Source organism: Melospiza melodia, chromosome 3 (assembly GCF_035770615.1).
Source record: "Melospiza melodia melodia isolate bMelMel2 chromosome 3, bMelMel2.pri, whole genome shotgun sequence".
In the NCBI taxonomy this organism is placed as follows: domain Eukaryota; kingdom Metazoa; phylum Chordata; class Aves; order Passeriformes; family Passerellidae; genus Melospiza; species Melospiza melodia.
In genome coordinates, this window is record NC_086196.1 from 20,329,375 (window position 1) to 20,346,973 (window position 17,599).

Consider the following 17,599-nt stretch of genomic DNA (forward strand, 5'->3'; position numbering starts at 1 on the left):
TCACCTCTTTACATCCATTGTTAGTCATGCCACAAACATGGAAACTGCTTCCACTCAATTTTACTCTGCGAGCATGTGCTTTTCATGCTGCTGTATTCTCTCCTCGTTTTCCTCTCTTCTTCTAGGTAAATTCTTAATCCTCTTCTGCAGAAAGCGTTCTTAGAAACAACCACCAGTTTCTAAGTTACCACACTAAGCTTTTTCCTTTTTATAGGTACCTTCTTCAAAGTCTATTAAAGGCTTTTGCCTGCTAGTAGAACAATAAATTGACAGATTAACAGTTTCTGAAAAGCCTATCTCACAATATTCAGATAAAGAATAAAAGAAGCTGTACAACATCACCTCTATAAGTTGTGATTTGTCATAGTCTCTACGATGTCTGTAGATGCATTGACTGAGGAGTGAATACAATCTCTCAAGTTGGTCAACAGTCAGGTTGTCACTTTTCTTAACCACCAAATCAAGCAGTTTCTGTTGGAACAACAAAAGGTGAAGTTAAGAGGGTTTCTAGAATAATTCTTTAATTTTTTTAAAGGACAAATAAGAAATGCAATGTGTTTCTGAAGCCCTCCTTCGAAGGGATACACACAAATGAAATGAAATGAACCACACCTGGGTATCAGCAAGGCCACTGCTTCCATGTTTATACAAAAAGGACTTGATGCCTCCTTTCACTTCTCTGCTTATACCCACTTTTCTTCTTGTCTTAAGATTCTTTTACTCAGTACAGCTGGGGCAATGTTTGGTCTTATGGAATGCTATTGCATCCTATTTCATCTTGGTTGGTCATCGTAACAAAGCAAACCCTATAAACTGCTTTGATGGCCAACGTAGACATTTTTAAGCACTTATACTGGCAGGGAAAAAAAGTACCACCACAGAAAAACATTTGGTCTTCCACAAATGTTGTTAAGCAGAACAACAAAAGAGAAGGAGGACACAACATATGCAAAGTTTCTCATAACAAAGGTGAAAGTATTTTACATAGTAGCAAAGAGTGACATTTAAGATTATTTTTTCTCCTGTCATAACAATTCTGTGGTTTCTGAAGAGATCATCATCTGTATTCCACAGAAAATGGGATCTAAATTTCATAGGTCACAGTAGGTCAAGCTACTTTTTACAACAGAAGACAGCAAATTTTTTGTAACTTTAACTGCAAAAAACCTTGAAGCTTAAAAAAAACTGGAAGAAAATTAACTAGCAGTTTATAATGCCAAAACATCCACACAAATTTCCATTTGCTTTCCAATCCACTGAATTTTCTCTACCAAGTATACCTTGGTACACACAGCAAAAGATGATATTAACTCCCAATTACCAGGCACCCAGCAGTTTCTTGGTACCTTGCACGGCCAATAAACACATGAGAGTACCTGCAAAAATGGGCAATTAAAAGAGTGGACTGCTAGGAATCCAGTGTCATTACAGGATTATAAGGGTAGTAATGATGGGACAGTAAGGATTCAGTAGTTTTATTAACCTTTCATCCAAAAAACACTGATTGACATATCATTTCCAGAAGCCACTCTGATCATAGTACTTGTTTGCAGTCAAAACTAAAGGAAATGTTGCTTCAGAACACAGAAAGCTTTTTCAATGGAGTCTGTTAACAGTTCAATTTATTTTTTCAGTTCTGTTACCTTTAGTCTGTCATGGTCAACAACCACAGAGGGTATGGGATCTGAAGGTTCCTCTGGAACCTGCTCCAAACTAGTGGGCTTTGACTGCTCCACAGCGACTTTTCGTGTTTTCTTGCTTTTGAACAAACCTGTAATTTGAAAAACAATTATCAGCACTGTCACTCCCACTGTCACACTCACAAAATACAGCCTATTTCTTCACTTCAGTTTGATTTTGCTTGTTTAGTTTGTTGGGTTGTTTGGAATCAAGCAAGACTGTAGCAGTGCACATTATTCGTCAGCTTTGCCAATTCTAATGCTTACAGGTGCACAAACCCACAGTTCAGAAGGCACACACAAAATGGCAGTCCTTAAAACCCAATTCCAAAGTGCCAACTTTGAAAGAAAACTGAATCCCACTACGAGTTTTCTCATCATATCTCTATTCAACAACAACAAATTAAACAGCTTCAAAGACAAGTTCACACACTAAGCAAATGCTGAAATTCTTTCTGCTCAAATGAATCAAATCTTCATTTTTCTCTCTAAAGCATCCCATGTCTTCATGACCACAGTATTCCAACATCTGCTCTATTCCAAACCTCATGCTTTTGTTTCACATTTCTGTTTTCTTCCACCTTTGTATTCAACCTATTGACCAAAATATTTTCTTATCTCCTTATATTCTCCCTACATTCATTCACTATTTTTCTCCTCAACTATTTAAAACACCTTTTCTTCTGAGGACCCCTGCTATCATAACCATCCTAAAGCATACAAAATTCACCCACCAAATTCAGAAATGTAAAGGCTCTTAACACATCATGCTCTTCTTGTGATATTCCTAGGACCCTTCTTGTATTAGTCTCCTTACCCTTAGAGAAAATGTGTATGTACAAACACAGCCAACATGTACACAGTAATCTTCTCATAATTCAGATCTCTCATTAAAGGTCATTTGCTTTGTAAATCTCAGCACTAACTTTTGAAGTAAAGATTCCATTCTTTTAGATAATTCTGAAAGCTCATTAAAAAGGCAATCATGCACAAGGCTTCTACTTCTGTTCCCTGAGGAAACTCTCTCTCTTGTCTTCAAAGGACATGGCCCCTTCTTTATACACCAGCAGGATTTTCCTTCTCCTTCTCTTATCATTTTCCTGCATGGTTATTGTGTTCACTGTGACTCCAAAGCCAGATACCTTCTCCAACAGATGAACAACAATCTGGCTTTTGTGATGAGTTAAACTGCTTCAACTTTTGCTACGCACAGGTTATTAAAAGAATGCATTCTTTATTTCTATGCTTTTTTATCCACTGTCAATGATACTGTTATCGTATTCTCTAACAAAACAAGTCAATATCTATCACGTAGATCAAAACAGAAATCAGGCAGAATATACAGACCAAAATATGTATTGTATTTATTGCTATTTATAATATTTTTAAATACTTAATTATTGTTTTAATGTTATTTCAGTATTTCCTACAAAGCTAACAAATATGAACAGAGTAGTGTTAGTGTGGGGATACACTTTCTTGCTTAGGATAAAAATATAGCAAGTCAAGATTGCACTTCTAATTTCTATATGTGAAATTAAATGCTATAAGCATACCAAGAGTTCAAATAAATAGCCAGCAATTAAGAAAATATTACTATATAATAATTGTAACATATTAGAGTGAAAAATACACACATTAACTTGGACACTGAGATAAAGACAGAAACATGGAAAACAAGCTATACCTTCTTTATCTGCTTCAGCATCTTTAGTTTCAATGTCTGTGCTCTGTAGTGTTTTCTCATTATTGCTGCAATGTGGTAACTCGGCTTTCACCAGATCAGTTCCTTGATTTTCACTGGAAGTTTCCATTTTCTCCTTTGGCTGGTCTTCAGATAAAGATTTTTGCTTGTTACTAGACCAATCACTGTTGTCACAAGGTGAAACAGCATCAAGTGATTCTACTTTACCATTATGACAGGCTGGAGCAGGTACACCTTCAGAGCCGTGTACAGATGTCTCTCCATTCACACAGTCCCCTTTCAATGTAGAGTCCTTCTTCAATTCCTTTTCAGCACCCAGGGTAATACTGTCAGTTATTAACAGCGATTCATTTGAGCTCTCCTCTTCTGTGGATGCAAAATTGTTTTCCTTTCCTGATGTCCCATTGTTAAGCCTCTGCTCTGCATCTATATCCATAATATCACAAGAGGATTCATCATTTGTCACAGAGAGGTCTCCTGTTTCCTCTCCATTCTCCTCAATGCAGTCAGTGCTGATCTCTAGCTCTCCATTTTCCAGTAATTTATTGTCCTCACCATGATTTTCATCATCAGCAAACTTTGCATCATCTTCATCTTTCTTTAAATTATTGACTTTCCTCTTCTTAATAATACCTTTGCCCCACTGGGAGCGCCGCCTTGATTTTCTCCTTATTCGAACTGAAAACAAAAACACCAACAAACACTTTTAGATGCACAGGTACCCCTCAGTACAGAGACCAGCATATAAGAATGTGGTGTTGTGTGAGGCAATCAAGTATCATCACTCTTCAAGGAAAAATAAGGTGTCTGTTGATTTGAATGTGAGCAAATTAGAGGAAACAAAGCATTTTAGAAGTATAAGGAGTGGACACTCAGTCATCTACTCAATTCCTAAACTACAGAAACAATAAATTCCTACTAAAAACAGCTAAGCAACGGTGTAGTCGTTTGGGTAGCTCATTTGGGTAAATGAGGACTCAAAGACAGTTATTCTCATTTTCCCTTTTTAGCTCCTCAGTGATTTGAAGGGATTATACAATAAAACAAATTGAAGTGCAATCCATGGATTCACAGAATAATTCAGGTTGGAAGGGACATGAGGAAGCTTCTAATTCAAACTATTACTCCAGCCAGAGTCAGCTGTGAGGGCCACATTGTGCTACTTAACTTCAGGCAATATACGCACGTTATTCCCTTTTTTTCATTATTTCTCCATGAAATTTTACTTTTTCTTATTTCTTAGTTTTACTTTCTGTGCCTTTGAAAAATTACATAATAAACTATTTTTCAGAAAGGTCACTTTATTTTATTAACCTATCTGCAGTGAGATACAACTAAGGTACTGATCTGAAGGCTTTGGGGCACATTTGTAATTTGATAAGCAAATGCAGAAGGAAGACCATTCCAACCTAATGCTATTGTCAATATCCTTTTCAAAAGCACTAACTAGACACAGCTCAGAAGACCAAGGAAGACACTGGGACAAAGTGAAGCTTCTACATTAAAATCCAAGCAATGATAAAGACTACTCTATTTTTGCAAAATTGCTTAAGTTGTGGCCAACTACAATAAATGAAAATCGCAGCCAACAGTAACCAGGACTGACAAGTTTCCATCCCTTCCAAAGTGAACTCTTATGCTGAGCACCTCCATAATGTTCTTTACATTCATAAGTTGCTTTGATTTATGGGTATTAAGTCCTACACCTGTGTCTGCCAAGCACACACTGAGTTACCAAGATCTTGCTTTGAAGATACAAGCACTATGCAGGTACAAGTGTTGAGAATTAATTCACAGCCACTCAGAAGCACAGTTGCACTTCAGAACTTCTCCCTATGAGTGCTGTATGTAAGCAGGTAGTTTAACAACTACATTAGGAGTAAATCCTCACCTTTTAGCTTTAAAGCTATCTAAAGTTACAATCCCACTACAATAAAAACATTCTCACTTGGAATGTGTATTTATTGTTACAAAAAATCTTTGGAGAACTGCAAGACTTGAGGGAGGGGGGGAAATCCCCTTTCTCCAGCCATATTCAATACCTGATAGTGACTTCTACAGTGACAAACTACAACCTAATCACATAACTTTTCAGGATTTCATGTATTTTTCCCCTAGATTGTGCAAGAGATTTTCATTAATTACTGAAGCAACAAATCTGAAACTAAACAGGGAAATGGAAACTTACAGACAAAAATAAAAATAATACTCTATTAGCCAATGAACTGAACCTCAGCACAACTCCAAAGATGGGTAAATAAAACACAGAAGCAGAGCAGAAGTCTTTTGAAGGAAATCTAGTACATCCTAAATGTATAAATAAATAAGTTGAAAATTTTAAAGATACACTGATTTTTGGCTGTTTAGGCACACTTTGCTGTAATTCAGATAGATAAACAAGATATATTGTGAAGTATATTTGACATCTTTTACATCAGTGAATTGCATTTCAAATATTGACTGTTGCATCCCCACTGTGAATTCCACCTGGCATGAGAATCCATAATTTCCCCAAACACACAAGTACATTCCTAAAATTCTTACATGTGAGAGAAATCACTTTAAAGCAAAATGGAATTAATCCTTGTATTACCCATCTCATTAAATTTCAAGTCTTTCCCAATTGAGAGTCAGTAAGTCCAGTTCACTCAGTGTCTCATCCAGTATTTTTGAACAAACATTATGGGTGTTGTTTTCTACTGCTGTTTTTAATTAGGACAAAGCAACAACAAAAAAAAAAGTGAGACAGCAATGTCGTTTGGGATGACAGAGGAAATTCTGGTTCTAGATCCTTAGCAACCAAAGCATTGTTAACACAGATTTTTCTTTTACATAGAGTCAAGCCTCTAAATTAGTGAAAAGTTGAGCAAGGAATACAACATCTAAAAACAAAACCCTGCACCAGTCTTTCTGTCCTGCTTAATTCCCCAGTTAAGTTAAGGGAATGGTACAAGGAGGAGTTTAATGGACCAGAGAAACATGTGACAAACTGCAAACACTGACACCAGATTTCATCACCTATACTGGTCCCCTTTACAGTTACTGGAAATGAAAAAGGCACTACTACAAGACTATCATGGATCTGAGAAGCTGCCATAAGAGGCAGGAAACTGAATCCTACAGGACAGTTGATTATGACCTTAAAAGCATGAAGGAGCTACCACAAGGTAAAACTGATGCAAAACTGATGCAAAACTGATGCAAAGGGCCACTGGGGAGGAACTAATGGGTTAACAGATTGCTGCTAAAAAATAAGCCTGGAATCCCATCTCAACTACCTTAATGTTTGTATTTCAGAAGATTGTAAACTATCAAGAGCAGAATGCCAAACTTTTTATTTTTTTATTCAGTATGATTCTTGACTATCAGCTTCCAGCACGTAACAGAAAGGGACAGCTATTTACAGAAGAAAAGCTTGGAGTGAACTTTGTTTTAAAAATGAACACAGTACATACAAAGGCAACTTAATGCCTTAACACCTTTTCAATTACTCCTTTTAAAACTACTCATCAGAAATCTCCTCATTGATACCCAGTCTTTTGGCAGTATTTGTGCCAGAGGCAGTGGAAATACTATTGTCAGAAGAATCCTGCTTTATAGAACTGAGTTTCTCTAACTCAAACTATTATAATAGCAATTATTCACACATGAATACATTCACTTGCCTTCTAAATTGGCCAACTATTCACTCTATAATCTTCACATAACCTCTACAGATTTGCCAAAGGGATCTTAATTTTAGTTCGAGCTTCTATCTGGTTTGCTCTTTCGCAAATCACTACTAAGCATTTTTATTAATAAATATCTGTCTGACCACAAGTCACACCTAACATTTCACTCAGGTTCACATGAAGTTGGTATCAGAACTACATTTTGCCTGCTCTTTTTTTCCTAACATGCACAATCTATGTAGACAGCATTTTTAAGTGCTATGCAATACAATGCAATTAATCACTGAATAGAGATTTATTGCACATTTTGTTAAGCAGTATGAGGTTCGTCAATTCTTCCATTCCCATGTTAAGACAATTTCAGAGTCATCTGAAAGACCCATGAACAAGGCAGACAGCATTTCTCCTAGGTATGATTAAAAATAAGTTCTGCAATGTCCTTACTTCAGAAGGACTAGTCCTCTAGATGAAGTTAAGTAAAATGAAACCTGTAGCAGACTTTCAGAAATTCTGAATTCTTACCCACTGACAGGTGCTGCTTGGAGATTCTCCAGTCAGATACACTAAGTAATAACAACATCATCTGGTGACATAAGTACCAGCCCTGTCCAGAGCAGAGCACTGTTCTTGGCGACTAAAGAACAGAAATAGTACAAAAAAAAACTCCAAAACTAAAAACATCCTAAAAAATACGACACAAAAAAATTAAATTCCTTCCCAGTTTTCCAAAGCATTTCTGCAAGACCCAGAGGTAACTGTGACCTTTCTGTTTACGGTCTTGGGAAAAGAGATCTCAAAAAAATGGGTGAATAGTACAGAAGTTTCAGAGCTGAGGTATGCACTGTTGCTGTCCCCCAAATCCAGCAGTACAGTGACAGAACTGTAGACTACAAAGAAATAAAATTAACAGTGGAAAAGAAAGCAGGCATAATTAGATTATTCAAGGACTGTCAATTATTAACAAGCAAGTCTGCTTCTCTCAGTGTGGAAGAACTCTAACAAGATGCAGCAGAAATCTTTCTCTTGAATTTTTTTTAGTTTGACTACTACAGTGCCATGAGTGCAGCACAGTATTCAAGGCTAACAAGTTCACTCCATGCTGCAGAGAAGACCCTTCCATGCTTCCACACTGCTTAAAATCCATCAGAGAATGTGAATCCTCTGTCAGTAAATGATAAAACTGACATCCATCAAACAGTAATTTCTCTGTTGTTACTGTATTTCATGAAGAATTCCTGGGGATTAAAACCCAAAGAAGATTCTCACGGCAAGGAAGATCACCATGGATCTAGATTTTTAGTCTGCACTATCAAGAACCACTTAAAGCAATTCACGTGTTTTAAGTTTTTCTTCCATGATCAAAACCCTCAACACCTTTCTGATGTGTAAAGTAACTCAAAGCCTTGAGAAATCACTTATAACCAGCAACTTACACTCTCTTATACAGCATCCAGGATATCTATGTACCTGACAGAGTAATTTAGCTCCAGTAGCTCCACATTCCTTACCAAGAGGAACTAAATAGTCCACTTGAAAGTCTCTGGAGTTTCTACTCACAAAGTCCCAAACTGCAGTCAGAGATAAGCAGCAAGAAAGAACAGATCACAGTTCCACAATGGCTTAAAAAGCAAAGTGAGGTGCCAGCTTCCACTAACAAAGCCATTTCTCCCTCCAAAGCCAGCTATAGCATTTCCACTGCCTCATTTGTGCCGGCACTACTGTTCCTGCAGTAAAACAGATAAGGGAACTAAATCCATCTGAAACATTAGGTTGTTGGGGTTTTTTCTGGCTTAGTTTTAACATCTTTGGTTAAGCTTTCCAACTCATGAATGACAATGCTGGCACAGGGAACACGGTGGGAATATACCACCAGCAACAAGGCAAGACAGCCTCTTTAGTAGTGACCTGCAGTTTGACCACCTTAAAGTGACAGAAGAACCAATCCCTAAAAGGTGTCATTTTCTTCACCTAGATGGAGCGCACTCAAGGCACAGAACTGACAAACACATGAAAAGAACTGCATGCTACAAATTCACATATTTATTATTTTTATCACCTTACATAACAGCTTATGTTTTGTAAGCAAATACTTGAAGAATCTGGACGTTTCTACTCAACACGGAGAAGTCAAGTTTCATAAGGAGGAGTTGAAATAAGTAAAAACCAAACTTGACTGCAACATTCCCAGTATTTTCTTCCCCAGTCAACTGCTTCCCCCTACCATTCCCAATTATGTTCTCCACTCAAGCTCTTCCCAGGGTTTCTCATAGAACTATCCCAGTGTCTCCAATTCCTCCCCACCCCAGCTGAACAGGACACAGGACACACTCCATGTCTGAGGTGTGCATGCCATGCCTGGTCAATACCAGGTTTTACCTGCTCAAATACCATTTTAAATCTACCTCCTTTTCCTGCAGTAGACACATGCATTTTTCCAGCTACCAATTTTCACAAAACCTGCAGGAATCTAATCTTTCAGCTCTCAGCTCCTGTCAAATCTATCTGAACTCTACTAAATGATTTAGAAGTTATTAGGGGAGCAGAGATGGACAGAGAGCACAGGTGTGATTTTCTTGGGAAACCAAGATAAAAATATAATTTACATGAAACCAGAGTAATTATATTAGTAAAATACATGGCAAGACTGTCATGCTTGGAATGGAAATGGAAAATTAAAAAGGCAAATGAAGTCAAAAGAGAAAAGACAATCAGATTATATGTCATCTGTGGAGATAATTTTTAGACTTTTCATCTCTGTAGATCTGCTTATTTCCCCTCTGCTCTTTACAATAGCAACTACTGCAGCTATACACATCCTTGGTACCTTCAGCTAGCTCTTAAGAACTGAATGACAACTTCCTGCTGCAAGAGAGCCATGAACAAACACAAGAAAGAATCATGGCTATTGGGTGGTTTCTCTGTCAAGAAGGCAAAATCTGAAGTTAATAAATGGACAATAATCCCAAGAAAATCCACTACATCTGCAGACAGAAACACTGTGTCTTAAAACAATTAAAAACAAACATTGTCACAGTTTTCAGAAGGGAGGAAGGAAGGGATCTATCTGGTCTGGAAACTGTTTTTATGACATCACTTGTGCATACCACTTAGAGGGAAAAAAAAACTTCAAACTACTTCAGAAGATGGTTTTACCATGTTTACAAGAAAGGTGATGATAATGCTTTCAAGGAAACCTTAAAAGAGGCTGAGCCATCTTGCATTACTCAGTTATAAAGATGAGAACAAGAGAATATAAAAAAGTCACTCTCTGATCAGGTAAATTGTAGAACCCACTTAGCCCTCTGTCAGAGAAAAAAGACACTTGATTAATTCAATAGGCAGGTTTTTAATAGTGATGAAAGAAAATTTCTTTGTCACTAGATATCACTGAGTTCAAAAGTTTGATGGGATCTCAAAAAAGAACAGGCAGTCAAGATTTATTAGAACTCCCACAAATTCACTAAATTACATTTTAAATTAGAAGAGTTTAAAAGCCTATGGGGTTTTAAAGAACTGTTAACCAACCTGGAATCATCAGCTACATTGGTATTTCCTTCAAAATCAGGCATGAAAAAAAATTATTCCTCAAATGTTTGAAACTTTCTTTTAAAGCATCTGGTTGAAGGCAGCACAAGACATCAAACCACTCCAAAGCAGAATACCAACTCCTATGCTACCCAAAACAAAATGACAGAGAGACAAAAAGAGACAGTTGTCCCAGCTCTGAGTAAAGATATCCTCACATTCCAGAAAATCTCTTTGGATGGTGCTTATCAAGTAACAGCACTTGCCTCTGTCTCAAGTGAGAATTAATCCAAGTCAAATCTGGAAAGCAGGAGGAGAAAACTAAACAGTAGCAAATACAGGGTAAGTGACAAAACAGCAGCCACTAAGATTTTCATGTTAGCATCTGAATGACTGTTAATTTGCTAATATCCAACTCTTGAATCCAAACTCAGAGCCACACCAAAAGGAGAAAATAGTTCCAAGGATCAAAACCATATGGCATCTGGTCTGCCATGTCCTTTGATAAGGCACTGCTGCAGTCCCAGAAGCCTAAAGTACAGCAATCACTGAAACCACTGTCACAGAAAGGTCAAAGAAGAGACACTAAACAGATGAAAATCGGACAAAGACTGAGAACAAAACAGTTTCTGAGAAAGACTGTAAATGAAAGACCTTTTCTTTCTAAAAATCTTTTTTTAAAAATCTCGAGACAAGACAAAAGCCTTTCCATTATAAAGCAGAAACAAAGTGTTCCACAGGACAGCAAAGATCACCCATTTGGGGGTGAAAAAGAGCAAACCAAAAACCAATGAACCAAAAAAATCCAACACAAAAACGCAAAGAAAATATTACTTATTTCAAAACAATGTTTTCTGCCATAGTTTTTTAGATTCTTGCTTGGTTTCCCTAGAGAGCCCACTAATCACTTAAATTACTGGGAAAAGTTAGCAAGGTGTTTACTTCATATTTCATAAAATGAATTTCATATAAAACTTGTATTTTTAATAGTTTGCATAGCACAAAGGATTTAAATTTTCTTTATTTGCTCCAAATGCCATTTTCACAGTTATGATATTTATCATATGGCATAAAAAACATCTTCTCTATGAAGAAAACATAAAATCTGCAGTCTATCACTACAATATATTATCATTAAATGCTGCAAAAAAAAGATAAGAATGCAAAGCCAAATCTTCCCCACAGAGTTTATTTATATGTAACACTAAAGGAAGCAAGTGCAAGACAGTAAAATGGTAGGTACCATGCCCCATCTACTGGCAAGACGGAGCAGCTGGATACAGTTTTATTATACAGGATCCCAATGATTCAAGAGATGCTAATGCTTTCTGAGCTAACGTGTATCTAAAGCACTTAATTTAGCAAACACACTGAACTGCACACTGCTGGTAGTTTCCTTTTCCACACAGCTCCATAAAAAGGCAAAGTAAGAACTCTTCCCAGCAGTGCCCAGTGACAAGAGCCAATGGGCACAGACCGAAATACAAGACATCCAAAATTAAGAAAAAGAATTTATTGTTTGTATCCAAGCACTACAAGAGGTTCCTCGGGCATGACACCGAGCCGTCATTCTTGGAGATTTTCAAAACACAACTGGACAAAGCCTTGAGCAACCAGTTCTGAGGGGAGCTAGACTAAAACATCTCCAGAGGTTCCCTCCAACCACTGTAATTTTGTGATTCTATAATCATAAAATTATTTATATCAGCCTTCTGACATCTGTCCCATTCCAAGTTCCCACCAGAATACTTGCACTTTCCTCAAAATACACAGTCGATAATGGAAATATTTTAAATTGTGGCAGAACTTCTCCAAATAGGTTTTCAGCAACTTCTAGTAATTCAATACTTTTAAAACTCATCTATACTGTGAGACACAATCCACAGAGCTGTACCTTCAACAAGGGAAATGGGAGTTGCAGATGAAATGTAACTCAGGAAAGTGTATCACTATGCCTTCAAACAGAAAAATTACTTATTTACCACATTTCCAACAGCCCATCTGGTCCAATCAAATTAACAAAATAGCTAAATTATCTAAAATGCATCAGAAAAATTAAATAAATCACAAAATAACAGGTAACTAAATAGCTATATAATTTTTCATACAAAATATAAAACTTCAGAAAACAAACCAACAAATATTAATCCAACTCTCACTCTCTACTGTACTAGCCCTGAGCAGGACCCTAAATTTGGCAAGGCTGCTGCACTGTCTGCAGTCCTCTCTGTTCTTAGAGAAGATATTTGATAATAATTTCTTTTAGAGTTCTCAAGTTTGTCATCTGAATTAATCTTTGTGCAGCTCTTTTCTAAAATACTGTAAAACAAAGCCCTTAAAAATAGTAACAACTGATCAGGAAAATAAAGTTATGATCGGTCATTCTTTCTCTAGATTCTTCTAAGAGAAAACATTACTTCAATTTCGAACAGCAAAAACATGCAATTATTTTCAGAATTATTGAAAAGTATGGTTTTATCCTGTTTAAATAAAATACTTAATAATTTTTCTGGTTACTCTGATTGTGCAATACATTTTAGTTTTTAAAAAAATACTATTTCATGATCATAAAAAAATTCCACTCTCCCCCTAAAATAATCCCTCTTCAGAAATCCCTTCTCCAACTTACTTCTTCCATTTAAACAATCACAATCTGGAGTTTCATTTTCTGCTATTTGAGCTCCCCACAATCTGCTCAGTTCTGCTCTCACCCTTTTCTAGCTTATCCTCCAAATACCCTTTTAAGACCATTTCTCTTCCTCATTTTTAGTCTCTGCTGAACTGACCACATCAATCTTCAAGAGTGCCCATGTACTACTTGAATCCTTTCTGCAGATTTCTGATTGCTCATCAATTCCTGGTTCTTTCTCTTGATTACTAGATGCATCACATCCCTCCTGGACTAGTTACCTTTCCTGGACTCAGCCTTAAAAGGCAGATTTTCATTTGATCGTAGACCCAAAAACCACTAAGCCTCAATTTTTCTTGCCTTCCAAGCTAGATCATGAAAATACCAACAGGATCAGCGCCTTAACAGTAACTTTGTTGTTTGCACAGAGACACTGGCAATTTCCTGCAGCTGATGGTTGGAGTTTTCAAACAACTGCTGCTGCCTGCACAACAGAGGGGAAGCGAGAGAGGTACCGGAGCTGCTTTGGATGCGAGTCACCAGCAAGGGCTGCTCTGCCCCTTCCCAAGGGATGTCCAGCTTGGAGGTCTATAAACTCCACTGTCTGCTGCTCAGCATGCACAGCCAGCAAAGTGCTCTGCAGGGCAGCCAGAGGGAAAAGCTCCATCCTGGACTTCACAAGAAATTAAAAAAAATTAATTGGGAATCCCTTCCCTACACTCTCTGTTTTGCACGAGCTGCCAAATGAATAAAGAACAGCTTGGATCCACATCATCAATTTATTATATAACAATTTATTCTAACCATAATTCTGTACGATTGACTTTAATTCCTTTAACGGAAGAAATTACAGCTTCGGGAAATAAAATCATACACCTCTAATTAATTAAACCATTTGACATCAACACTATCATTCATATATAAACAATGTTCATCTCTGGGCAGTTATCACCATGCCTAGAAAAGGATTTCTCATCAAGGAAAAGCACCATGAAGGAGAAGCACATAAGACCAAAATGAAAATTTGACCGCTTCCATCAGTTTGCTATCAATCAGCAATAATTGATAATGCTACTAATAATATATTAATATTGGACTCGACATCTTCAGCAGTAAAGCCAGGTGCAACCATTAGTATACTCCCATACTAACTGCCTCTCATAGCCTTTATTTGCTTTATAATGAAAATATCTGCTATGTGTTCACCTGTTCTAATCAACTTACCTCTTGAAAATAATTAGCAGTGCCTCTGATTACCCAATAACACCTCACAATCCTAGAGACTCTGATCACTTAACTGGATTAATTTAGTAGGCTCCAGGAAGTGTATCTTAACATCCTCCAGTAATGGTTACTGACTGTTGAAAACCATTGCCATAACGGAAAATACAGTTAAATTTGCAATCTCCTCTCTAGCTTTCAGCATGACGCTGAATGTATTGAAGGCAGGAATTCAATGGAGTGCAGGTGAGAAACTATTAAGCAGTGTAGAGGTATTTATCTGCTAATACACACAGTAAACAAACCTGAAAACTCATCAAACCACTGAAAAGTGTTCTTGGATCTGAGTTGTCTTATACTGAAAACCGTGTTTTACAACAAAAAATGCAAAATACTCATGCTGCATTAGAAAAATAACTATTCTTTATCACAAAACCAGAAATCCTGCTTCTTTACAACTTCTTGGGCAGGGATTTTATGTACTCCTAGAAGGAGCACTTCTTAGTTCCATGTGTTTTATGCCTAAAATTACTTCTGGAAATAATCAGTAAGCAGCAGTAGAGACACATTTCCAATGTCTGGCATGGAAAGGACCTCTAATTTCTCACAGTTGTCACCCAAGGTACTTACAAGCACATTTATTTGCAGAGTTGGGCCACACAGCCATGGTGGGTTTTTGCTTGCTCCGAAATGCTTCTTCAACTCTGGCTTCTGTTTTCCGTACAGTGGAACCATGAGGATTTACCTGTTCTGCTGGCACTGAGAAGCCTGCACGCAAAAGACAACCATACCTATTTAAATAAACCAAGCTGCAGGAATCTACTGAATCAAAGAAGAAACTTGGAACACCACACTGCAATAGGAATACATCCATTAATGTTTAGCTGGACATTCAAAATAAAGATTTGCATCAAGAATATTTGGTTTCTGCTGACAAAACAACTTACTGGTTGCATGGTCTTAAACTGTCAGCTCTGATGGATTAGAAAAATGTGACTGCCACTGGTCCCAGAAGATTGACCCTTCTATTCATATTTCCTCTACATGCGAATTCTTACTGACCCTTTCAATCGTTTCCTTATTTTAAACAGTTTTAAAATAAGTGGCAATTCAGAAAGGCATTGTATGCTGTATCAAAAAGAGTATCTGAATAAGAACCTTGTATTGTCACTGTCATCTGTGTTATGTAAAATGGATCCATTTCAGAGTCAATATGAGCTCTTAAATTAAGAAAATGCAATTCTGCTTTTAACAAAAAGCGTGGTTTTCTTCCTGTAATTTAACTTCATCTCATAGCTTCTACTGCTTCATAGGTTTTTTAATTAAATTCTAAAAAAGCAAACTTTCATATTGGTTAAGCACATTTTAAAGACATAAATGAATATCTGAAGTTCTGTCTTTGTGAACTAGAATTTCCCATCCATCTACTAAAATGGTCTTCAAAATGTTATAACACATCTCTAATAGAAACCAGAACCAAGCAATCAAGAGCTGAAAATAAGCTCCAAAACTGATGGATGCAGAAATTAAAATACTGACACAGAATCTCTCATCTCACAATTAATAATTACAGCATAGGTTTCTAGGTACTATTATAAAAATTTTAAACTGCATATCAAACATATTTCATTACTCAAAACAACAATCACTTCTACCTTTTTATTAGCTGGTTTCCACAAGTAGTTGCAAATTTCAGTAGTCTAAGATATAGACAGTTGGTTCTTATTTACCATCTTAAAACTTGCTGTCCTTAGGCTTAACATTTTTCAACAATAGCACCTCATTTCAGTAACAGAGGAACAAGAAATTCTAGTTTGACGTCTACAAGCTGATTTTATTGTACAGTTTATGTGCAGTATTTTTGAATCTGGTCACCGGAGTACTAAGTAAAAGTGACAGATGTGTGGAGAACAAAACAAAACAAAGCAAAAAAAAAAGGAAAAAACCCCAAAAACAACCACAACCCCACACCCCCCAAAAAAGCCATGTAGAACATACTTTCCATTTTACAACTACAAAAGATTGCTAAGTAACTTGCTGACAAAACTGTGAAGAAAATGGATATGAAGCTTTTTAGCTTTTTTCATCCCGTGCCCAAACTGCTCCGAAACAGGGTACATGTCAAAGCCTAGACAAGCAGATGCACTGGGATTAACCTGATCTGCTGTCTTGCTGAGGCTGTTCTTTACAGCAAAATGAGAATAATGGCAGAACTGATCAGCATTCACATCCTTTCCATCCACTACAAGGACCAGTGCCAAGACTATACTCCTGAAGTGCCATCATCCAGGTGCTCTGCACCACCATAACCTTTTCACGCAACTCCCGATGCCTTGTGACTGCCTCCCAGCAGGAGGCTTCCTCAGACTCTAGGAGCTTGATACATTTTCCTCTGTCCATAAACAGTTCAAGTAACACAGCTTCTTCCATGCATTCCAAGTCTTTTGGGCTTGCTTTGGTTAGCACTCCTTTCTAACCCAGTCAGTGATCCTAGCCTTGCACGTTGTACAGCTGGACCGACTGCAGAGCTCAGTTGTCACTGAAACCACCAAGTGTGGGCCAGAAGCACAAGCATCTTTAAGAGTCACCTGCAGGTACCTGTGACACTGTAATGGTTTCCATGCCAATGTACTGAATACACTTTGAATCCTGCCCATTCCCATCTGTGAGTTGTTTTGTCCCACAAACCAGTGCTGCTTATCATGTACCTGTACCTCAAGGCCCTCTCACACCAATGGTACCTGCTTTTTCTGATTTAACAAGTTCACTGCATGATGCCATCAGCCTTAAATATGACTTAAGACACTGCCCTTCTTTCAACAGAGTTTGCAGGCTTTGTCTCCAGAAATATCTATTACTGGGCCACTGCCACAAAAAGGAGGGCAGCATTCTAGTTCTTGCAAACTTGCAAGAAAGGACTACAAGCCATAGAGTCATTCTCTGTAACAAAGAGCTCTTACAAACATTTACTTTAACCTCGGAAGCAATAACCTTTAACAGTCATGGGGACTTGGATAATTAACTGAGCACAGCTCACAGCATGATGCTGTGGCCAGAATTGTGAATATTCTTGTAGTTCTAATAGAAAAGTACAGAGGAGAAATGAAGGCATTATATTAGCTCTGTTTTACAGCCACAGTGAATTACAATTGGTTCATTTATCCACAAT

General features: G+C 37.3%; 1 protein-coding gene across 3 annotated transcripts in view; it reads right to left on the minus strand.

Moving 5' to 3' along the window:
• ATAD2B (ATPase family AAA domain containing 2B) overlaps positions 1 to 17,599 on the minus strand; it is a 73,109-nt gene that overhangs the window by 3,536 nt on the left and 51,974 nt on the right. For 2 of the 3 annotated variants that reach the window (XM_063150917.1, XM_063150916.1), the window contains exons 24-27: positions 15,061 to 15,198; positions 3,367 to 4,062; positions 1,644 to 1,771; positions 343 to 471 (exon numbers count right to left, since the gene is read on the minus strand). In XM_063150917.1, the coding sequence (XP_063006987.1) occupies positions 343 to 471; positions 1,644 to 1,771; positions 3,367 to 4,062; positions 15,061 to 15,198 (1,091 nt within the window). The remainder of the gene's footprint in view (positions 1 to 342; positions 472 to 1,643; positions 1,772 to 3,366; positions 4,063 to 15,060; positions 15,199 to 17,599) is intronic. The other variant, XM_063150918.1, reaches the window with a different exon arrangement.